Here is a 23,782-nt window from a genome sequence, read left to right as displayed (position 1 = left end):
GTGGTGTTGGAGGAGAGGGTTACGGATACCGGGGACTGCCAAAAAAAACAAAAACAAATCAGTGGGTTATAGATCAAATCAAGCCTGAACTGACCCTAGAAGCTAAAATGACTAAACTGAGGCTATCATATTTTGGTCACATTATGAGAAGGCAAAAGTCACTGGAAAAGACAGTCATGCTAGGAAAAGCTGAGGGCAGCAGGAAAAGAGGAAGACCCAACAAGAGATAGAAAAGGGCAAGAGTCCAGTAGCACCTTAAAGACTAACAAAAATATTTTCTGGTAGGGTATGAGCTTTCGTGAGCCACAGCTCACTTCTTCAGATTATCTGAAGAAGTGAGCTGTGGCTCATGAAAGCTCATACCCTACCAGAAAATATTTTTTGTTAGTCTTTAAGGTGCTACTGGACTCTTGCCCTTTTCTACTACTGCAGACAGACTAACACGGCCACCCACTGTGAATTACCAACAAGAGATAAACTCAATAAAGGAAGCCACAGCCCTCACTGTCCTTCAGTGTTACTACTCTGAAGATGCCTGCCACAGTTGCTGGCGAAACGTCAGGAAAGAAAATTCCAAGACCACGGTCACACAGCCCGGATAACCTACAAGAACCACAGCCCTCAATTTGCAAGACCTGAGCACGGCTGTCGAAGAGAGGACATTTTGGAGGGCGTCGATTCATAGGGTTGCCATGAGTCGGAAGCGACTTGAGGGCACTTAAGGCACACGCATCATAGTAATATATCCCACACAGGTGCCTATGTCAAATTAAAGAGTCCGTCTAATAGTCCATATACGGTACGCTGCACTTGTTCGGCATAAGGAATACATTTGTGTACGGAGCCCTGGCTCCATTCATAAGGTTGTCGGCCACGCCCCCCCCTCCGTGAGCGTAGCCACGCCCCTTCCTTACTGACCGAGCGAGCCATGTGCGGCGGAGGGAGGGGAGAAGGGCGGAGCTGGCCAGAGGGCGGCGCTAGCGCGCAACAACCACCCCGCCTGGGCTCTAGCGCGCTTTGTGCGCTCGCAGCTCTCCCGCGGAAGGCGCCTTGGGCGCGGAGACCAGGCGCTTGGAGGGGAGGGGGCGCGCCCAGATCGGACCCCCCCCGCCCCAAATCCCCGGCAGCAGGGGGCTGAATGCCTCGGATCCGCCCGGGAAACCCGAGAGCGAAGGTAAAGCGCGCTTCCGACGTGGTGTGGGTGGGAGAGGCTGCCTGTTCTGTGCGGGGGTCCCCTCTCTTTCTTCAGGGGTGCGGGCGCGAAGGGGGCCGTTCCACCACCCCCCTTCACAACAACCCTGCGAGGCCATTTGTGCATGGGAGGTTTTGCCCTGCATTTGCCGCTCTCTAGATGCACGCTTCCCCCACCTCTGATTCTCACAACTCAAAAATAAGCCCCTGACATGTGCATCTGGAGAGTGGCAAATCCAAGGCAAAACCTCCCATGCGTCAGTGGCCTTAGAATGACCGCCCCAGGGTCTCTTCTGCGGGGAGCTTCCTAGGATTGAAACCCCACGCTCCAACCACTAGGAGCTGGCTCTCCTGGTGGGGGAGGGGGTGAAGATCTGATGGAGGGGGGAGGTATCGGACGAGCAGGAGGGGCCCTGGCTCCTAGGAGAGCCCTGTTGAAAGTGACCAGAGAGCTGGAGTTAATTTTGACCTTGAGATTAGCCCTGGAGGGAATCGCTTTGGCAACTGGGCTGGCTTTGTGCGTGGCCTGGCCACTTGGGAGCCTCAGCCCCTGAGCTTACGCAGAGTGCCTCTGTGCCCTTGCCGGAGCCGAGACAGCCATGCCCCTTTCTGGAATTTAGAAAGATCTGGGGATGTCTGGGCATGATTGCGTCTTGGGATGCATGCCCTTCTTGTCTTGGCTCCGGGAGAAAGAGTTGTGTGTGGGGGGGGAGTAAGAGTTACCACTCCTTGCCCTGCATAACAAACCCACCCCACCTGCTTTCTAAGGCTAAACAAGATGCTGGGGAGAATCCCAAGGGAGCATCACACCCAGCCCATTGCACAAAGTCAGCCAAAAGGAACTTCCCTGCCCGCCTGGAGTCCTTTGAGTGAGACTCGGCATGGGTATAGATCGTGGCTGGGCGGTTGGGATCCAGGAGCCCGTCTCCCTCCGCAGCACCCAGGCTCTGGAAGCCCACGAGGCTTCGCATCTCTCTGCGCCTCCCGTTTTGTTTGCGCTACCGACGAGGGAGGCAAAGGCGCCTTCCACCTTGAGACCAGCAGGGAGGGCGCGCGGTAAGGGTTAAGGACAAGCCAAGGATCAGCCCTGGAATGAAGGCCAAGGAGAGGGTGCATCTGAGCATATGCAAAGTGACTTCCTGCCCACAGATGTGTCGCTGCAGCTGGCCCCGCACGACTGGGGTTCGGGGAGAGGGCTGCCTGGGTGGGGTTTCTACACAGGCCTGGGGAGCCCCGGCCCCTCTTGGTTTACCCAATCCAGCACAGAGTACATTCTGGAAGGAATTTGGGGGCTGCGGTGTGAAAACTGCTGCATCAAAATTTATTAGGCAGCGCGATGGCGACCAATTAGGGCACAACAGGGAACCTTTCGCACTACAGGCAGGAGTTTGGTAAAACTCTCACCAATTATTGCTGAAGTGGTGTGTACCTTCTGCACTTCTGCGAATTTTGGAGAAGCACCACCGACAATTTCTTTGTTTTTAGATTAGGGCGCAACAGGGATCCTTTCGCACTACAGGCAGGAGTATGGTAAAACTCTCGCCAATTATTGCTGAAGTGGTGCGTACCTTCTGCACTTCTGAGAATTTTGGAGAAGCACCACCGACAACTTCTTTGTTTTTGAACCCTCTGTTTACTCGCGTGTCTCCACGCCTGCTTGTGCGTGGGTATAGATATGTCTTTGCCCTCTGAGGGCACGCTTCATGCAATGGAGGAAGCGGATGTTCCAGGACGGCTTATGCCACAGTTGGTTTTTTCGTACTCTTTAGTTCTATTATGGGGCCGATGTCCTCAAAAGGAATTCTCGCAAAGCCGTATTTCTGAGTGTGGATTGATCTGGAGGGGAGACCGCAGGCAGTTAGCCTAGCCTTGTTTGTTTGTTTGTTTGCTTGCAGTGTAGATGGTTCACACAGCTGGAAAGACTCCTTGCTGAATGGGCAGGCAAATGTGGAAAAAAACACCGCATTCGAAGATTTTTTTCCCAAAAATGATCTGCAAGGACTCCCCTGTGTGGGGAAGCGGACGCTGCGTTCGTATGAATGAATCACAGAATCGTAGAGCTGGAAGGGGACATACAGGGCATCTATACGGAGGAAGCGTCCTTGGGCCACGAGGGATCCTTGGCGCATCCCACTTGCCACTTGAGTCACACCGCCGAAGGAGAGGGGTGCACAGGAGAACGACTCACACGTGGTCCAAACGTGGCGGGTGGGAGGGTATATCCCCTCCCTCCCTATGTGGTGCCTCCGACAGGAGCATCTAATAGGCTCTGAGCTGCTTGTCGTGAATAAAGACGAGCATTTCTTATGAAGGAAAGGAGGAACGAGGATTTCCGCCCGTACAGAAAAGAAGGGTGGTTTGTTGACGGTTGAAAGATAAATAGTTTTAGCAGCAGCCCATTTTGGAGGTGCGTGAGGTCTCGCTGTTTCCAGCGTACAGATTTGTCCCTGCCCATGTCTTTGCAAATGCGCACCCGGGGCTAGGGATATTTCCAGGAATCCAGAATGGTGTGCCTTTTAAAAAATTGACGCCGTTTTAATTCGTTCTTAGAATGCCTTTCTGCCAGAGGCTGGCTCTGTTGATAAGGAAGCTGCTAGTGAGAACAAGCGGGGTGGGGGAAGAGAGTGTTTAATGTCAGGGTGGAGATGTGCAGGAGCAGGGAGAGGCTTTGGTCTCTATGCGATGCTGGCAGGCCGGCGTGGTGTAGCGGTTAAGAGCAGTGGTTTGGAGCGGTGGACTCTGATCTTGAGAACCGGGTTCGGTCCCCCACTCCTCTGCATGAAGCCAGCTGGGTGACCTTGGGCTAGTCACAGCTCTCTCAGCCCCACCTACCTTACAAGGTGTCTGCTGTGGGGAGGGGAAGGTGATTGTAAGCTGGTTTGATTCTTCCTTAAGTGGTAGAGAAAGTCGGTGTATAAAAACCAACTCTTCTTCTTTTTCTGGGATGTTATTTAGTGTGGTTTTTAATCCATCCCTCCTCCCAAGTGGCTCAGGACACTCTCTATCTGCATAACCACCCTGTGAGGTAGGTTAGGCTGAGAGGGAATCACTGGGCCAAGGGCACCCAGCAAGCTTCATGGCAGTGTGGGGATTTAAACCCGGTGCTCCCAGATCCTCGTGTGACCCCCTGATTACATTGACCCCCATGCTGATTACATCTAAAGTTGGCCACTTTGTGAAACTGGAACCTGGATGAGATTCATAATTGGCCTAACCCAACACAATTGTTCTTCTGTCTACTGGTGCTTTGTCTTATTGTCGAAGGCTTTCACGGTCAGAGTTCATTGGTTCTTGTAGGTTATCCGGGCTGTGTGACCGTGGTCTTGGTATTTTCTTTCCTGACGTTTCGCCAGCAGCTGTGGCAGGCATCTTCAGAGGAGTAACACTGAAGGACAGTGTCTCTCCTTTGTCTTATCGTTCATTTTGACTCCTGTTTTGCTTTCTTTGGACGCAACTGAGACTGCATCTCCCATTCGCAAAAACAACCTAAGCTTTCAGAAGCCATCAAAGTGATCCAACGAAACCTCTTCTCGCCTGGCCAGTGTGCAGCTGACATGGGTCGGCTTTGCGTGTTTGGCCAGTCCCTGCTCAATAGACTTATCTGGTGAGGACAACCCACTTCATAGAATCATAGAGTTCGAAGGGACCACCAGGGTCATCTAGCCCAACCCCCTGCACAATGCAGGAAATTCACAACTACCTCCCCCCACACACACACCCAGTGGCCCCCACTACATGCCCAGAAGATGACCAAGATATATTCCCTTTCATCATCTGCTTAAGGTTATACAATCAGCATTGCTGACAGATGGCCCTCTAGCCTCTGTTTAAAACCCTCCAGGGAAGGAGCGCTTACCACCTCCCAAGGAAGCCTGTTCCACTGAGGAACCGCTCTGTTAGAAAATTCTTCCCAATGTCTAGACAGAAACTCTTTTGATTTCATTTCAACCCGTTGGTTCTGGTCCAACCTTCTGGGGCAACAGAAAACAACTCGGCACCATCCTCTATATGACAGCCCTTCAAGTACTTGAAGATAGTTATCATATCCCCTCTCAGTCTTCCCCTCTTCAGGCTAAACATACCCAGCCCCTTCAACCTTTCCTCATAGGATTTGGCCTCCAGACCCCTCGCCATCTTTGTTGCCCTCCTCTGGACACGTTCCAGCTTGTCTACATCTTTCTTAGATTGTGGCGCCCAAAACTGAACACAGTACTCTAGTTGAGGTCCAACCAGAGCAGAGTAAAGCTTGATAAGAGTTGGGTCGGGGAGAGGGGTTATTTTATTGCCCCGTGAGCTTTCACAAGGCTGTGTGTTCACATTTGTCGGGTTCAAACGGCAGCAGCTTTCTGGTTCAAGACGGTTTATTCCTCGGTTTTGTCAGACAGCCGGTGACACAAAAGTTGCTGCTCGGATCCTCTCGGGTGTTTCCAACTGCATAAAAATTCCCTTTGGGGCACCGCGGCGAGATAACAACTTGTTCGTCTCAATTAAGTCGGCGGGATCTTCCCCTCGGCACGCGCACACATACCATAGCTCCAACAGAGTTCTAAGGAATGGCACCGTCTTCATTCACTTGCAAGATGGAGAAGGCTAGACAGCCGGTGTTTGGTGCACACACGCATACTCCTCTATGCTCCCTCTTTCTCTGTTAGTTGTGCGAACGAGCAAAGGGAATGGCTTGAGTGAAAAGACAGGCCCGTGTGTCTGGCTGGACCACGCGGGTGGCAAGTGGTATTTGGCAGAGAGCACCCTGGCACTCTGCGTTTTCTATGTAGATATTAATGCCCTTTTTCAAGAGGCCTCCCACACCATCATAATATCTGGTATTGTTAAAGGAACTGGGGCATTCGGAGGCGGCAGGAGGGAGCCCGGAATAGAATCGGAGAGGGTGGACGCTCTGCTCTGACCTCTGGCACCCGCAGGGAGAGGTTTTTGCTGGAGTGTGAAGAGTTGATGAGAGAGGGCATGCCAGAGAGCGCTGAAAACCAACCCATGCATGATAAAGAGGTGGCTGCGGACCTGATAAGAATGGGGAGGGGGCGCGAATTATCAAATTGAAATTGGGCATGGGGGAGAAATCACATGTGTAACAAATGAAACAGCAGGGGAATTCTCCCATTCCAGCTTTCTCAATGTAGGGATTTAAAACGGCAAAGGGTGCCTAGCCCTCTTCATCACTTACGGTGCTACTGTCTGAGAAGGCTCCAGAGAGGGTCATGAATTCACCCTGTCTCCTCAAGCGCCTGGGGATGGCACCCGTCCCACTGCACAGTGCTTCGAGGCTAACCTGCTGTCATGCTGCGCAGACCTATTTGCATACTCAGATGTAAGCCCCACTGTCCAGCCGGGCTTGCTCCCGGATCAGTGCTCTGCCGAGGCCTGGTGACCCTTCCGGATCGTCACTGTCATTACCTTTTTCATATCTAGTTGTATCACTGATGTCGTGTAAAACAGGAGGAGTTTCTGATCGGTGGTAACACGGGAAGCAGGGGTCCACTGTGCCCTTAACCCACAATGGTCCACCCGTCCTGGTTGTCCGGGGGGAGCGACCGGTAAAGGCTTGTGCCTTGTTTTGAAGCTTCTCCAAAGGCCACCTAGAAACATCCTTCACCGATCCTTTCTCTTTCTCAGGGGTCTTGGGACGCCGTCCTTCTGGTGCTGTGAGCCGCGCGTGAGGGTCCACCATGAGGGATGCGCTTCTCTCCCAGTGCACAACGAGGCTCGTTCATCTCCTCTGGGTGAGCCTGATTTCCACGGAGGTAAGAACGTTGCAAGCGGGCTGAGTTTTGATTTTGCTTTTAACCAGATTGTGATCCAGTTGCCGGCAGGGATCTTTCCTGGCCCAGAGACAGAATCTCCCCAGCCATGCTCATGTGATGGGCATGGGCATTGCCTGGCGCCACCCCTTAGCAGGGCGAGGGGGACGGAGGGCTCAAATGAACACGGTGTGCCTCTGCTCGGCATTGAGATTGGTTTCCCCATCCAATCTGCAGTAAGTGCATTACCAATTGCCACCAGCTGGGTCACCGCTAGAGAGCCAGAGCGGTGTCGTGGTTAAGAGTAGCAGGCCCTTTGCCGTTCTCCAGCCCCGTCGTCACCTGGGGCTGTCTCTAAGGCTGGAAAGACCAGTCCCCAGTAACTGCCCGAAGTCACACAGAGGCCCTGGGGAAGGCCTCCACCAAGATCTAATGAGGCTGTGCACTCCACAGAGCTGCGGTGCCAAGGTTTTGGAGAAGACATTTGAAGAATGGATGAGGTACAAGGCTGAATGCTTGAAGAAGATGGCCAATGACCCTTATCCTCCCGGTAAGGGATCCTCCGTTCTGTTGCCTTAAAGTGGAAAGGCCAGCAAGTTCTCTCGTGAGCCTATACTCTTTATCCGGTGATGGCTTGACCATTCGCCTCTTGCCGAGGGTCTGGTGGCAATATCTGGCTTGGTTTCCAAATGGATCGGACCAGAACCAACGGGTTGAAATTAAATCAAAAGAGTTTCTATCCGGGCATTAGAAAGAATTTATCTGGCAATGTGGTTATTATGCCAATAAAAGTTTATGTATGTATGTAGGGAGAACTTTCTAACGGTTAGAGCGGTTCCTCAGTGGAACAGGCTTCCTCGAGAGGTGGTAAGTGCTCCTTCCCTGGAGGTTTTTAAGCAGAGGCTAGATGGCCATCTGTCAGCAATGCTGATTCTATGAACTTAGGCAGTTCATGAGAGGAAAGGCATCTTGGCCATCTTCTGAGCATGGAGTCGGGGGTCACTGGGGGTGTGGAGGGAGAGGTAGTTGTGAATTTCCTGCATTGTGCAGGGGGTTGGACTAGATGACCCTGGTGATCCCTTCCAACTCTATGATTTTATGATAACTACAGCCTTAGGGAGGTGAGCTGGCCTGGTATAGCCTGACCTCGACAGATCTCAGAACTAAGCAAGGTCGGTACTTGGATGGGGGACCACCAAGGAAGGCTCTGAAGAGGAAGGCAATGACACACGGCTGCTGCTTCTCAAGTGCCTTGAAAGCTCCTTGCTAAATTTGCCACAAGCCAGTTGCCAAATTAAAAAATAATAATTACAAAATCAAGACAATAAAATACGTCCACAGGACAGAACAGGATTTCCCTTTTTTTTCCTTTTCAAAGAACTTTGCAGTATCTGGAGAGCCAGCGTGGCACAGTGGTTAAGAGGTGTGGACTCTAATCTGGAGAACTGGGTTTGCTTCCCCACTCTTCCACGTAAGCGGCGGAGGCTAATCTGGTGAACCAGGTTGGTTTCCCTTCTCCTACACACGAAGCCAGCTGGGTGACCTTGGGCTAGTCACAGCTCTGTTAGAGCTCTCTCAGCCCCACCCACCTCACAAGGTGTCTGTTGTGGGGAGGGGAAGGGAAGGCGATTGTAAGCCGGTTTGATTCTCCCTTAAGTGGCAGAGAAAATCAGCATATACAAACCAACTCTTCTTCATCTGTCAGCAATCTGCATGACAGCCCTGCAAGGCAGGGTGGTATTGTAGAAGAGAAGTGGAGTGAGAGACGGTGTGTTTGTGGCTGGGGTGGGATTTCAGCCACGGGAGGCTGTTCTGTTCTCCGTTCATCTCCAGAGCTGCCTTGTCACGCTCTTAGCATCGCTAACGGATGCTGAGGATGACAGAGGTCCAATCTGTTTTGCGTTTTGGAGTGACATGCCGCATATTTCAGTCCCATCCTTAGACGAACGCCGCCCTGCCTATCCGGTCTTGCTTCTGCCTCTTGCAGGGTTGTTCTGCAACCGAACCTTTGATATGTACGCCTGCTGGCCGGACGGGAGCCCGGGCACCGTTGTCAACGTCTCCTGCCCCTTCTACCTGCCCTGGTTTGAAAAAGGTACAGCTGTCTCTGAAATGGCTCGGACAGCAACGAGTTGCGGGCCCCCAAAGTGGTTTGGTGTAGCGGTTTGGAGCCAGCGTGGTCTAGTGGTTAAGCATGTAGTGGTGTAGAGCCAGAGTGGTGTAGTGGTTAAGACTGGTGGTTTGGAGCGGTGGACTCTGACCTGGAGAACTGGTTTTGATTCCCCGCTCCTCCACATGAGCAGCGGAGGCTAATCTGGTGAACTGGATGTTTCCCCAGTCCTCCTCATGAAGCCAACTGGGTGACCTTGGGCAAGTCACAGCTCTTTCAGCCCCACCTACCTCACAGGGTGTCTGTTATGGGGAGGGGAAGGGAAGGTGATTGTAAGCCGGTTTGAGTCTTCCTTAAATGGTAGAGAAAGTTGGCATATAAAAATCAACTCTTCTTCTTTCTCCTCAGACCCCTTGAAAGGGTTGTGGGGTGGAATCTCCCCAGGGGCCTGGCCTCTCTGTCCATCTCTCCACATTTGCCTATTCAGGTCTAGGCTCCTCATTTTTCCCTCAATGGGAATCAAATCTCGAGAGAGCCACGCAAATCCTGAGACAGGCACAAGTCTGCCTCGGTTGGAAAGAATAGGAAATCTCTGTGCAGAATTCCTGTCCGTGGTGCTGAAATTCCAGATCTGCGAGGCTGAACCTAGCTTGGGTTGTAGATGACTGCAGAAATGCAAGTTACACCGCATGGATCTTGCAGAGGAAGAAGGGGGACTCATTTGGTGCAAGACCCTGAGTTCACCCTAATAAAACAGAAACTGTAGGGTAGTGGTCGGAGTGGTAGGCTAGGACTGAGAAGACCAGCGTTCAAATCTCCCCTCCACCATGAGGCTAACTGGGTAAATTTAGGCCAGGCACCGCTGTCTCCTTGGGCTGCCAGCAGATTTTGCACTTGACACCTTTTACCTGGAGGTGTCAGGAATCGAACCTGGGTCCTTCTGCATGCAAAGCAGAAGGGTGTGCCACTGAACATACTGCAGAGGGGGAAACGGACGCAGGGCTTACCTCCCTGCACTGGATAAAACGGAGAAGGGGAGATTGCTGTAATCCACTGGAGAGAGTGGTGGGGTAGGGGAAAAAATGAATGAAAACGTTGCCTGTGCAAGGACTTTGGTACCGTGGAACACAGGCAGGATGGTGCTGCTGCCATCGTCTTGTTTGGGGGCTTCCTAGAGGACCCTGGTTCTTATGACTCCTGGGCCTTTCAGCACCACCAGCTGCATGGATCCTGCGGACAGCTCCTTGCCTGGGTTGGGTGTTGCAAAGGGTTTCCCCACACAGGGAATGGCCACACAAGAGGTCACCATTGTGTGGTGGCAGCGCCATCTGGTGGCTGTAAGATGCAAAGCGGTTCGGCACACACCTCCGCCTGCATTACATGAAAGGTTCCCACGCTGCCACCATCCGCTGCTGCAAGGCACGCGTGGCTTCAGCATGGAAACTCTCGCAAGGGAGATCCCCCCCCATGCGTCGAGCTGCTTTTATGCCTTCAGCCCACCCCCAGGGAGGGCCGTCTGCAGCCCCCCCAAACTGAAGCCCGTTTCGGCCTGCCTCCCGCCCAAACCCAAGCCCTGATTCTGATTCTAAACAGTTCCTTCCGCATGCTTCAGCCTGGCGCTCTGCCCACTTCTGTGCTTGCAGTTGAACACGGGCAGGTGAGCCGCAAGTGCGAGGCCGACGGGCGCTGGGCGTTGCAGAACGGGACGGAGACCTGGAGGGACCATTCCCAGTGCAAAGAGGAGACGGAAGCCGCCAGCGAAGAGGCGAGAAGGGGAAAGTGGTCGGACTTGCTGCCGGGGGAGAGCCAGGGTGGTGTAGTGGTTAAGAATGGTGGTTTGGAGCAGTGGAGTCTGATCTGGAGAACCGGGTTTTATTCCCCACTCCTCCACATGAGCGGCGGAGGCTAATCTGGTGAACTGGGTTGGTTTCCCCACTCCTACACACGAAGCCAGCTGGGTGACCTTGGGGTAGTCACACACTCTCAGCCCCACCTACCTCATAGGGTGTCTGTTGTGGGGAGGGGAAGGCGATTGTAAGCTGGTTTGATTCTCCCTTAAGTGGTAGAGAAAGTTGGCATATAAAAACCAACTCTTCTTCTTCTTCTTTGTCGGCGCTAGCGGAGGGTTGGATGTTTGCTTATTTAATTTACTTTCTTTACACTCTGCTTTTCTCCCCACTCCTCTAAGTGGCTCTCTTTCCCTTTGGTACAGGAAGGGGCCCACCGGTTGATGGCCAGCTTCAAAGTCCTCTACACGGTGGGCTACTCCCTGTCGCTGCTGGCCCTGGTCCTGGCCCTCCTCATTCTTACCGTTTTCAGGTATTGCCGCCGGGTCTCTGTGCCTGCCCAGTAAGAACACCGTGGGGGTGGATGTCGACCCTTGTTGAGGTTGCTGTCTGTTTGGGAGCACTGTCAGAAGTGTGTGTGCCTGAGTGTGTGTGTGTGTGTGTGTGTGTGTGGAGGAGATGCTCCAAGAAATTAACCAACGTCCTGAGTGGGAGTTTTCCAAAACTCAAATGGCGGGGCTTCCTCGGTGATGGCCCCCTGCCTCTGCAGTCCCCTTTCCACGAAGAGGTGGAACAGCCTGTTTTCGACTGGGTTTGTGAGCTACTTTTCAAGGCGGCCCGCACGAGAGATAAAAATCCACACCCAGCAGGGCAACGTTGGAACTGAAAGAGGAGTTCAAGTATTCTGTTGAGTGATCGGAGGGTGCAAACTCAGCAAACAACCAGGATTAAAATAGCCATGGGGAACAAAGAGTTTCACACCTTGACAGACTGGGGATAGAAAGCAGAGGGCTTTAGAGGATGGCTGAACGAGTATCCTCTTTTAGAAAATACCCACGCTTTTATGGCTTGCTGCTGGTTGGATGTTATTATCTGTCTGCATTTTTCCTGCTTGCTTTGTCCCCCTGGTCAGTGGCTCCGCTGAGCCTTCCTCACTGCAATCTTGCTTTTACTTCTATTATTTCTATTGTTTTGGTCTTTCACTTTTTACGCCGGCGATTTTAACCTTTGTCCGCCTCCCTTGTTTTTCAATTGCTACGGCTGTTTTTAAAGAAGGCCAACTGGCTTGGGGGAACTTTTGACAGGGAGTTCGGGCCCTCAACCAAGCGGGCAGACCCAGGGGCTTCGGGGAGAGGGGGCGGCCTCCCCGGCTTTTGAGTGCCATGTCATTTCTGGACCCCGCAGGAAGCTGCGCTGCACCCGGAACTACATCCACGCGAACCTCTTTGCCTCCTTTGGGCTCCGGGCGCTTTCTGTGATCGTGAAGGATTCGTTGCTGGAGAAGATGTGGGGGAAGGAGGTCTTTGGCATGTCTGACTGGGAAGCCCTGCTGAGCACCGAAGTGAGTCGTCCCGTCTTGGGCTGTTCCGGGGAGGATGGGAGGACGTCTTGGCCTTGCTTAGACACCTTAGAACGATAGTCTGGTCACCTTAGAACGATAGTCTATTCCAGTTGCACTGTCCTGATCAGAAGGCACAAAGTGAGTCTAGAACTATATCCTTCTAGAACATGGTCACCTGCAAACGATAAGTACCTTCACCCACAGTATTCAGAAGATTACTGCCTGTGAACATGGAGGCTCCATTTTCTCATCCCGGCTAATAACCAATAACAGACCTCTCTTCCACGTATTTGTTTCCTCATTCCTCCTTTATGCTATCTAAGATAAGGAGGCCTGTGGCGCAGAGTGGTAAGCTGCAGTACTGCAGTCCAAGCTCTGCTCACGACCCAAGTTCGATCTCGATGGAAGTCGGGTTCAGGTGCCAGCTCAAGGTCGACTCCGTCTTCCATCCTTCCGAGGTTGGTAAAATGAGGACCCAGCTTGCTGGGGGTAAAGGGAAGATGACCAGGGAAGGCACTGGCAAACCACCCCATAAACAAAGTCTGCCTAGGAAACATCGGGATGTGACATCACCCCATGGGGCAGGAATGACTCGGTGCTTGCGCAGGGGACCTTTATCTTTATAAGATAGTGATCATCATTGCATCCTGTAGCAGTGAGTTCCTCGAGTTAATTTAGATGCTGTGTGAAGACTGACTTCTTCTCGGCTGTCCTGAATACCACCCCTGACCTTAGCTACATAAGGGGCTTTCAAGGCAAGTGAGAAGCCGAGGGTGGTTTGCCATCGCCTTCCTCTGCTGAGTCCTTCTTACTGGTTGCGGCAAAGATTCAATTGTGACGGTTTTATATTTAACACGTGCCTTCTGTTTCTCCCCAGGCTGCGATTGGCTGCCGAGTGGCTCAGGTGGTGATGCAGTATTGTATCCTGGCCAATCACTATTGGTTTCTGGTGGAGGCGATCTACCTGTACAAGCTTCTGATCGGAGCTGTCTTTTCAGAGAAGAATTACTACACCCTCTACCTGTACCTCGGCTGGGGTAAGGAGTAAACCTTTGCTGGGCAAGGTGGGTTGGGCTTCGTTGCAGTCAGCAGAATCGGCAAACCTCCCGTCAGATTATATCAATCCAGGCGGCAAGGGGGCGGGCGGGCTCCGTTGGCTTGTTGCGCCACAGCAAACTCCCTGCACTGAGAAAAGCACCCTTCAGGGAGAAGCCTGGGCTGTACCGCCTCCCCAAGAGGTTAGCTTTCTACATGCAGGGGAGCATTGGCAAAGGGTGTGCTACTGACTTAAAGCAACCCCCATAGTACTGTTGCAGAATACACCCAGTGCTACCAGCCGTCCTAGAGTCTTCCATAAACCCTGCTGGGTTGGGCTCAAGATCCATCCAGCCTAGCGCCCTGTTTCCAGCGGTGGCCAACCAGTTGCCCGTGGAAGGCCTGCAAGGAGGACCAGCAGGCAACCCTCCCTCCCTGCTCGAATCTCCCTGGTGTCACACGATTAGAAGCATTCTGGCCCTTAGCCCAAAGGTCCCATTCAGCCATTACGGCTGATAAGCGAGCAATAGACTGATCCTCCATACATCGACCCAGCTCCCTTTAAATCCACGTAAGCCAATGGCCCCCTCACCCTGTCTGGTGGCAGCGAGTTCCAACGGTCAAGTACCTCTTGTGCAAAGAAATAGTTCCTTTTCGTCTGCCCTGGGTCTACAGCCAAGCAGTTCTGCGGGGCGGCCCCGAGTTCTAATATTACCAGAGAATGAGAAAAGTGTCTCCTCTCTCTATCCTGCCTTCCTTCCATTTCCCACTCCTTGCTGAAAACACTCTACCAAACAAGGTGGAATATCGGCCAAACTCTGTATGTACACCAAACCGTTGTGTCCCTGGCAGCTTGCCCATTTCGGATTGACTTCTGGGGAGTCAGCTGGCTTCAGAAAAACCCTGCCTGATTGGTAGCAGCAATGGCCTTTTTTGTTTTTACAGCAGAGGGTTAAAAACAGAACCCCTCTTTCCCTGTCTGTCCAGCGGTTGAACTAGCTTGTTTTTTTACATCACGGGACATTTTTTGTCTTGCAGGGACCCCCATGGCCTTTGTGGTCCCATGGATGGCGGCCAAGTATCTAAAGGAGAATTCAGAGTAAGTGGAGACAGTGCCGTGCGGGGGACTGGGGGGCGGGTAGGGTGAGCGGCTCAGTGCAACCATCCCACGGAGCAGAGGTTTCGACCGACTGTGCTTACAGCACAATCCTAAGGAGAGTGGACTCCGGTCTATACTCATTCATTTCAATGGGCTTAGACTGGAGTAACTCTGCAAAGGATTGCACGGTTAGCGTGGGGTCATCCGAATGCAGGCCGCGGGGCTAATCATGTTTAGGGTTAGTAAAACAAAGTTTGGACTTGGTTTATTTACCCCCCTTGGGCTGGGTCCAGACCTTGCTTGAAGCCGTGGTTTATTTTAACTAAGGCTAGCTCTGCAATAACAGGATTCGGCTCATTTCAGATTTCAAAGTTCGAGAGCGTTCTCTCTTGTAAACGGATGGGCTGGCTAACCCAGTCTGCATGGCAGTGGCCGGCTGAAGGAAAGCTTTGCCCTGCTGATCGTTTATTCTCTACCGGCCGGGGTTAACACGCAGCCATAAATCTATGCCGCAGTCAGCACAGTGGCCCACGCTTGGACGATCAGTTAACCATGGCTAGTTAAACTATACCACGGATTGACGCTGCTCCTTGACTTTTTCAAGCTCTCTGGTGCTTCTTACTTCGGGAGTGCTGTGTGCATCACGGCAAAGTAAACCTGGATGGATCCAAAATTTCCAGTCAGGCTTAAATTGTGGGACTCCCTGCCCCAGGATGTGGTGATGGCTACCAACTTAGAAGGCTTTAAATGGGGAGTGGACAAGCTCATGGAGGAGAGGGCTATTCATGGCTACTAGTTAAAATAGATACTAGTCAGCATGCCTATTATATTCGGTGCTGTGGGACACAGGCAGGATGGTGCTGCTGTAGCCGTCTTGTTTGTGGGCTTCCTAGAGGCACCTGGTTGGCCCCCGTGTGAACAGACTGCGGGACTGGATGGGCCTTGGTCTGATCCAGCAGGGCAGTTATCTTCCTTCCCTCTCTCCCTCCTTCCTTCCTTCTCTCCAGTATCAGAGGAGCTGCCTATTCTATTATGTGCTGTGGAGCACAGGCAGGATGGTGCTGCTGCTGTGGTCTTGTTTGGGGGCTTCCTAGAGGCACCTGGTTGGCCCCTGTGTGAACAGACTGCTGGACTTGATGGACCTTGGTCTGATCCAGCAGGGCCTTTCTAATGTTCTTATGGAGGAAAGGAGTATCCTTGGCTACTAGTCAAAATGAATACTAGTCATGATGCATACCTATTCTCTCCAGGATCAGAGGAGCATGCCTATTATATTAGGGGCTGTGGAAGAAAGGCAGGATGCTGCTGCTGCAGTGGTCTTGTTTGGGGGCTTCCTAGAGGCACCTGGTTGGCTACTGTGTGAATAGACTGCTGGATTTGATGGGCCTCGGGTCTGATCCAGCAGGGCTTCTCTTACGTTCTTACGTTTCCTGCCAGTTCAACTAACTCAAGCGGAACTGTCCGCCTTTCCCTGTGTTGCAGGTGCTGGGCCCTGAATGAGAACATGGCTTATTGGTGGATTATTCGGATCCCTATTCTGCTAGCATCCTTGGTGAGTGCCTTGTGTTTTAGGGCATGCAATGCCTTCCTAGTGGCTTCAGGACACCAAGTGGGCTTTGCCCCGTCTCAGGCTTCCACTAAGAAAGGCAGCCCTTCCCCCTGGCCAGAACTGACCATTCCTTTGCCCGGCAGTGCGTTGAACACCCAAGTCCATCCAGGTGTTCAGGGGGGAAAGGCAGTTGGTGCAGTCTTCCAGGACTGGGCCATTCAGAATGCTGATCTGGGTTTGTGTGTGTCTGAAGGCGAAGAGGAAGAGGAAGAGGAAGAAGAAGGAGAGTTGGTTTTTATATGCTGATTTTTCTACCAGTTAAGGGAGTCAAACTGGCTTACAATCGCCTTCCTGTCCTCTTCCCGCAACAGACACCCTGTGAGATAGATGGGGCTGAGAGAGCTTTAAAAGAGCTGTGACTAGCCCAAGGTCACCCAGCTGGCTTCAGGCGGAGGAGTGGGCAAACCAACCCGGATCACCAGATTAGCGTCCGCCGCTCACATGGAGGAGTGGGGAAACCAACCCAGTTGGATCATATTAGAGTCTGCCACTCGTGTGGAGGAGTGGGGAATCAAACCCGGTTCTCCAGATTTAGAGTCCACCGCTCCAAACCACTACACCACGCTGGCTCTCCCCAGTCTCCACACCACTCCCTCCTTACAGGTGGAAACCTTAGCTAGTCGCATCTGGAAAGCAGTCCAATGTGAGGGAGAGACTCTTCCAGTCTGATGGGCACACGCTGATTCTGAACCTATGACATGGCTTTCATGCTCGTGAGACAGACCGTGGGTGAAAATTCTGAGGCCCTTCTTTCCTTTCTGAAGAAAACACGGGTCACGTTGCTTTTTTAAAACTTTTTTTTTGGTTCACAATTCACCTCAGACTTTACATTCCTAGAACGGCCCTGAATATAACTTTTCGCGTGAAACGCATCGAAGCAAACAAGGAAACAGGGCTTCTTCCCCGTCACAGCGCTGCAGGTCGGAGCAGAGAGATGTTTTCCTTTCTGCCTTGACTTCTGCGTCAGTTTTGAGACCGTCGGCCGAGTCCCCCGGAGGCAGCGGAAAACATCTGCCTTTCTAGAAGGGTGCGTGGTGCCAGCCGTACTTGTGGGATGCTTTGTTCGCGGCAGAGAAGGTGCAACTTCCAACGAAAAAGGGGCAGTCGCTATTCACTGGGGACAGGACGTCGACTGAGGCGATCCCGGATGCTCGGCTTAGTCGTGCTTGTGGAGCGAACGCAGTTCGGAGACGGACTGCAGCATGGAGTTCCATTTTTTCAGGGTCTCCTTCGCGACGGTGGCCGCCAGCACCACCCCGATGATGAAGATGATGATCCCCACGATGATGGCCACGAAGTTGAAGATCCGGGCCATCTTGCCGAAGCGGGTCGCCCCTTCGAGGTCGCGGAGGACCTTGCAGTCCCGCGCCTTGATGGAGTAGATGAGGGCGACAAAGCCGAAGCAGAAGTTGTTCAGGAAGAGGGTGTTGAAGAGCGACCAGAGCACGTAGTCAGGCGGCTGCACCTCGACCGTGAGAACGGTGGCTTGGGCGGCCCACACCTGGTTGTAGGGGCCGGGGGGCCGAGGCTGCCTCTGGGCATACTGGGTCTGCGTTTCGAGGTACATAGAAGGCTGAACGGGCGGGACGGGCGTGATTGGCGGCTGCATGGTGTACCAAGGGTCGTTGGCATGGAGTCAAGGAAAGGGTCAGCCCGCGTCCCCGTTTCTGCTGGATGGACGGAAGGTCAGAAGCGGCCGTAGGGACCGCTGGACCGCCGTCCTGCCTGGAGACGGTTCTATGGAGTTGCTAAGCAACAGCTTGAGGGGATAACTGTCAACTGTCAATCCACCTGTCATGGGTGGGGGGAGAGAGCAGCGTGGTTCACCTGTCCAAGTTGACTGTGGTAGTTGTTATTTCAATGGCCGCGTGCATTGCTTTTTCATCCACCCCGGTTTTTTTATCCTGCCCGTCCTCCGAAGGGCTCAGGGCGGGCATTTGCAGTTCTCCCATCCTCTGTTTTATCTTCGCGGCAACCCTGTGTGGTAGGTTAAGATGAGAGGTGGTGACTGGCCCACGGTGGCCCGGTGAATTTCATGGCTGGGCAGAGATCTGAACCCCGGGGTGGGGTGTCGTCTTAGGCTGACGCTCCAACTGCTAAACAACGCTGACCTTCCAATGCATAGTTAAATTGTGGAACTCCCTGCCCCAGGATGTGGTGATAGCTGCCAACTTGGAAGGCTTGAAGAGGGGAGTGGACCTTTTCATGGAGGAGAGGGCTATTCATGGCTACTAGTCAAAATCGATACTAGTCATGATGCATCCCTATTCTCTCCAGGATCAGAGGAGCATGCCTATTATATTAGGTGCTGTGGTACACAGGCAGGAGAATGCTGCTGCTGCCGTCTTGTTTGTGGGCTTCCTAGAGGCACCTGGTTGGCCCCTGTGTGAACAGACTGCTGGACTTGATGGGCCTGGGTCTGATCTAGCATGGCCTTTCTTATGTTCTTATGAAATACATGAGATGTGGATCTGAGAGTCCTGGGTTCGATTCCCCGTTTAAATCCCAAACCTGAGGGTGTTCCTCGGCGGCCCCCCTGCATCCCATTGGTTCCTTCCTCCCTGTAAACTGAATAGTACCCCACTTGCTGTAAGGATGAAGCCTTTTGTGTGCCGGTGGTTGCTATAGAAGCTGTCATTCCACCGGAAGAGGGTTAGCCCTCTGCTGCAGCAAAAAATAAACAGTCTTACAGCTCTTTAAAGATTAATATGATCTTATTCCGGCATAAGCTTCCATGCACTACAGCCCACTTTATCAGATGCAAGAAGACACTTAAAATCTCTCCCCCCGCCCCCAACAAATCAGTAAAAATTGTCTGGTTTGGCTAAACCTTGGGAATTGGTGCTTTGGGGTGCTGCTTGTGGTGGTTTTTCGAAATGGCTCTGTGGTGCTCTGTTCTGGGAGCACAAGCTGAGAAGCAGTTTACAGATTTCTAAAGTGCATTGGGAACTGAGACGGAACAGGTTGCTCCAAGACGGACAACTTTTTAAATGACCTTTAATCAAACGCGTTCTATCTAAAACATTACTATCCTGCCCTCAGGGGAATATGTGTCAGTTTTAATTACACCCCCTCCCCGCTTTGCTTCTCTTCCCCTTTCCCCCAGATCAACCTGCTGATCTTCATGCAGATCCTCAAGGTGATCTTGGCCAAGCTGAGAGCCAATCAGAAGGGCTACGCAGACTATAAATTGCGGTGAGTGTGATCACGGGGGCTACCAAGGGAACCTGCTGATGCCAGCATCTGCAGGAACATCCCGCGCTGAGTGCGACTCAACACTTATCCCCACCAAGGTGGCATTCAGACATCACAAACAACCTAGAAGTTTGTTCATGATGAGCATGGGCTGGGTTCCTTGTTGGGCTGTCACGCTGCGGCTGACTCCGGCTTGTCACACTGCCTCATTGTGGGCAGCTGAACAGATTTTTTCCCCTCCTTTCCCACTAACTGGGGGTCTTAGTCAGGATTAAACTGGCGCGAAGTCCTGGTCACTGGGAGAGAAACCTCCATTTGTTAAGACAAGCACAACAAATTGAGGATGGACCGAGGACAGAAGTCTTTGGTCCCAGTACGTCATGGCAGGGAAGACCCCAGAAACTTAACCAGCTTCACGTCCATCACAAGCAAACTCTGGGTTGTTCGTGGCCTCCGAACGGAGCCTCATCTCCGGTTTTGGCTTCTCTTCTCTCTCAGGCTAGCTAAAGCTACCCTCACCCTCATCCCCCTCTTTGGGATCCACGAGGTGGTCTTCATCTTTGCCACTGACGAACAGACCACGGGCGTCTTGCGCTACATCAAAGTGTTCTTCACGCTGTTCCTCAACTCCTTCCAGGTGGGTTGGCAAAGGGTTCTGGGGTTCCGATTCTCTCCCTTTCTGCCACGGCTGCCTTCCCTCTCCCCCCCTTTCGGTAGGGAACATTTCCCATATTCTGATCAGCCTCTCGGCGGTTGGAGGTATGGGTCAGTCCCGGTTATATGCCTCTATAAATGGGGCAAAAATGAAAGGGGCCAACAGGAGTGACTGCATAAGAAGCTGCAAGGCTGTAGATTTAGGGCAAACAAAAAGGATCAGTTATACAGCGCAGTCTCCAGCAGGAAGGGTGTCCAGGCAACTTGACCAAACACATGAAGCCGCCCTGCACTGAATTGGACCATCGGTCCATCAAGGTCAGTCTTGCCTATCCAGGGTCTCCAGGTCTTCCACATCACCTCCCGCCTGGTCCTTTTTAGCTGGAGAAGCAGGGGATTGAACCAGGGCCCTTCCGCATGCCAAGCAGATGCTCGGCTGCTGAGCCACGGCCCCTCCTCCTGTTTGACTATGCCCAGCTAGTAGTTCAGTGCAATCAAGGCAAAGGAACCCTCAAGCCCCCCGCCCCATTCCTTCCCTTTTCTGTCCATGCCTGCAGATTCATACTATCTTTTCTGTTTCACAGGGGTTCCTGGTCGCTGTACTCTACTGCTTTGCAAATAAGGAGGTAGGGAGCCAGCGTGGTGCAGTGGTCAAGAGAGGTGGCTTGGAGCGGTGGGACTCTGATCTGGAGAACCGGGTTCAATTCCCCCGCTCCTCCACATGAGCAGCGGAGGCTAATCTGGAGAACTGGGTTGGTTTCCCCGCTCTTCCACATGAAGCCAGCTGGGTGACCTTGGGCTAGTCACAGCTCTCTCTGAACGCTCTCAGCCCCACCTCCCTCACAGGGTGTCTGTTGTGGGGAGGGGAAGGGAAGGAGAGTGTAAGCCAGTTTGATTCTCCTGAAAAGGTAGAGAAAATCGGTATATAAAACCCAACTCTTCTTCTACTGCACCCCCTACCCAGTCACTCTTGGGCACTCATCTTGAGCAGCCACACCCTGCCAGGGAAACCTTCCTGCCTTCACCTTCTTCCTGCCGCCTAACTCTATTGTGCCATCTGGGGGATTAAATGTGGGTCCTGGTAAGGCTAAACACTGGTCTAGCCTGGCAGGGGTTCTCCGGCAGAGTTCTCCCTGACACCGGGTACGCAATCACCTTCCCTGCCATAGCTTGGGGGCTGGCACCTTCTACTTGCCAAGCAGGTGCCCTGCTGGGGAGCCAAGGCCCAACACCCCTTTCGCTGAGCTCAGTGATACGATCAACAACTAAACAAAAACCCCACACAGTGGGACCGTGGTCAAATATTAACCAACACCTCCTTTTCATCCAGGTGAAATCGGAAATGAAAAAGAGGTGGCACCTCTGGAAGCTGGACCATACGGCGCTTTGCTGCACCCAATGAAGAAGGACCCAAACCAGCGTGGAAATGTGTGGAGGCAACCGGGAGTGTACGCGTGTCCTTGAAACAGGCACGGAGACTGTGCCCCTTTGGGCGGTTCCTCCTTTTTGCAAGCAACCGAGGCTCGCTTCTGGGTGACCATCTGCCACCTCTGGCTCTATCCCCAGCTCCGAGTGGGGCCATGCTCCCGAGAAAGAGAGGGGACAGTTATGATTCTGAACAGGCCAGCGTTACTGGACAGGGGTAGGGACACCCCCATGCATTACACAGGGGTGCTGGCTGCGTGACCGCCTCATTTGCAGGAAGAAAAAAGCTGGGACATCATTGCTGAAGAGAGACAGGCAGAAATTGCATTGCGCAGCAAGGGGGAGCTGTGTCATCTTCAAGGCTGCTCAGGCCTTGGCTGGGCAAAGCAAAGGGAGGACTACTGTGGGAAACAGGTGGCCCACGTTCCAGCCAAGGACTGACGCTGTGGCACGGCTGGTAACCTTGCCCTGCAGCCCTCGGAAGCAAAACGGCCTTTGAACTCCCTGGCCAAGACGGACGTCCGGTGGCAGAAGAGGGGGGGAAGCGCTGGACCGCTCTGGCCGTCTCCAAGCACCCCAGGCGACGGAGGGTTCCGGGGAGCTCAAACACTCGTGCGGTATTTGTGTCCGTTTGGATGGCACCAATAAGAAATTATACAGACTTGGTTCTCGTTTTGGGGATTTGGGGTGGGCCAGTACGGCTGAAAAGAGCCGGCGTGTTGTAGTGGTGAAGAGCGGTGGACTCTAGCCTGGAGAACCGGGCTCGATTCCCCGCTCCTCCACGCAAGGCCTGCCGGGTGACAATGGGCCGGTCACAGTTCTCTCCGAACTCTTTCAACCCACAGTGACCAACCACCTCTGAACGTCTCTGGCCTTGAAAACCGTACGGGGCCGCCGTTGGTCAGCTGTGACTTGACAGTGCGCACACACACACACAAAATATGGCTGTACAACTCTTCTTAGCTCCTCAGAGCTCTGACCAGGTCTCTTCCCAGCTTCAAGCGCAGACAGGAATGGAGTCAAAGGAATGAGGGCCGTTTATTTGGTGTCTGAGAAACTCCTAGAAATGTGCCTTACACTCCCCCCTTACACACACAGATTTTAATTTCTTGGGAGTACCCAGCACAGAACTAACAAATACTACCGTAAGATGTGTCATAGCACTTGTTTGTCTACCCCCGTATTGTCTATCGAGCATGCGATACTTTGTGGGGTCTTTCCCATCCCCTGCCCCTTTTAGCTGATGACACCAGGGACTGAACCTGCATTAGCAGCAGAAACTCTCCCCTTGGCCTCTCCTCTAAGGTCAGAGGCAAAGAGATCCTCGACGGCTTGAGGAGCGTTTGTTCTCAACACTCCCACCCCCATCGTGCTTGTGAACCCCAAAGGTAAAATGGGGGGGGTGTATGGGAGAACAACCCTCCTTAACTGGGGACTGCTTGAAAACCCCCAAAACATTTCAGAAGCCCAACTGAAAGCAACCAGCAGGGTCGCGTAGGGAGTTGCAGGGGGTACCCACTGATCGAGGCCCACTGCAGCGGCTCCGGTGAATGTGACCAGAGCATCAAGCCATGCATACAAATGGCAGCTATCCTTTTCTCATGCTGGCGCATAAGACACAGCTATGAAGGACCAAAGCGTGAGCACACATAACCCACCAGGAAGCAGCAACTTTGGCAGAGTCAACCACCATTTATTCCCAAATGGTACATGATATTTTGGGTCACCCAGTGTAAATAAGGGTGGAAAGACAAGGCCTTCCTTCCTCCTTTTCTTCATCGCTCTGGTCCAGATGTACCCAACTGGTAAGCCAAGACCCCTTTCATGTCCACCACCACAAGCACCCTGAAGTGAGGGGATGGGAAGGACGCCAACCACCACTGCTCAACTCCATTCCAATCGGGGAGGGGCTGTGGCTTAGTGGTAGAGCCTCTGCTTGGCATGCAGAAGGTCCCAGGTTCAATCCCCGGCATCTCCAGTTAAAGGGACTAGGCAAGTAGGCGATGTGAAAGACCTCTGCCTGAGACCCTGGAGAGCTGCTGCCGGTCTGAGTAGGCAATACTGACTCTGATGGACGCGAAACTGCCTTTTATACAGAGTCAGATCATGAGCCTCACAAGGTCGGCGTGGTCTCCTGAGCAGCAGCAGCAGCTGTCTGGGGGTCTCCCACATCACCCACCACTTGCTCCTTGGAACTGAAGAGGCTGGGAGGCTCTACTACAGCCGACTACCATCCACCATCGCTCCTGGCTTCTCAGAAGCAGATTTAAATCTTCCTGCGTTGTTCGCAGGACAAGGCGGGGCCTTGTGGAGGTCACACAAAACAAAGAACCGCGTGCGCACACCACAGAAAAGGAGCT

General features: G+C 52.9%; 2 protein-coding genes across 2 annotated transcripts; one reads left to right on the top strand and one right to left on the bottom strand.

The window, feature by feature from the left end:
• The first annotated feature begins 6,875 nt into the window (after nt 1-6,875).
• LOC130492586 (glucagon receptor-like) lies at nt 6,876-21,418 on the top strand. Its single transcript, XM_056866344.1, has 13 exons — nt 6,876-6,950; nt 7,401-7,497; nt 8,935-9,042; nt 10,701-10,822; nt 11,270-11,376; nt 12,249-12,405; nt 13,283-13,442; nt 14,479-14,539; nt 16,022-16,091; nt 19,255-19,343; nt 19,842-19,980; nt 20,582-20,623; nt 21,328-21,418. The coding sequence occupies exons 1-13, from the start codon at nt 6,876-6,878 to the stop codon at nt 21,397-21,399; spliced, it is 1,299 nt and encodes a 432-aa protein (XP_056722322.1). The 3' UTR covers nt 21,400-21,418.
• On the bottom strand, nt 17,305-17,757 carry LOC130492559 (interferon-induced transmembrane protein 1-like). Its single transcript, XM_056866315.1, has one exon. The coding sequence runs from the start codon at nt 17,755-17,757 to the stop codon at nt 17,305-17,307; it is 453 nt and encodes a 150-aa protein (XP_056722293.1).
• Nucleotides 21,419-23,782: the final 2,364 nt, after the last annotated feature.

The sequence above is a fragment of the Euleptes europaea genome, chromosome 21 (assembly GCF_029931775.1).
Source record: "Euleptes europaea isolate rEulEur1 chromosome 21, rEulEur1.hap1, whole genome shotgun sequence".
NCBI lineage: Eukaryota > Metazoa > Chordata > Lepidosauria > Squamata > Sphaerodactylidae > Euleptes > Euleptes europaea.
This window is presented reverse-complemented; position numbering and strand designations above follow the sequence as displayed.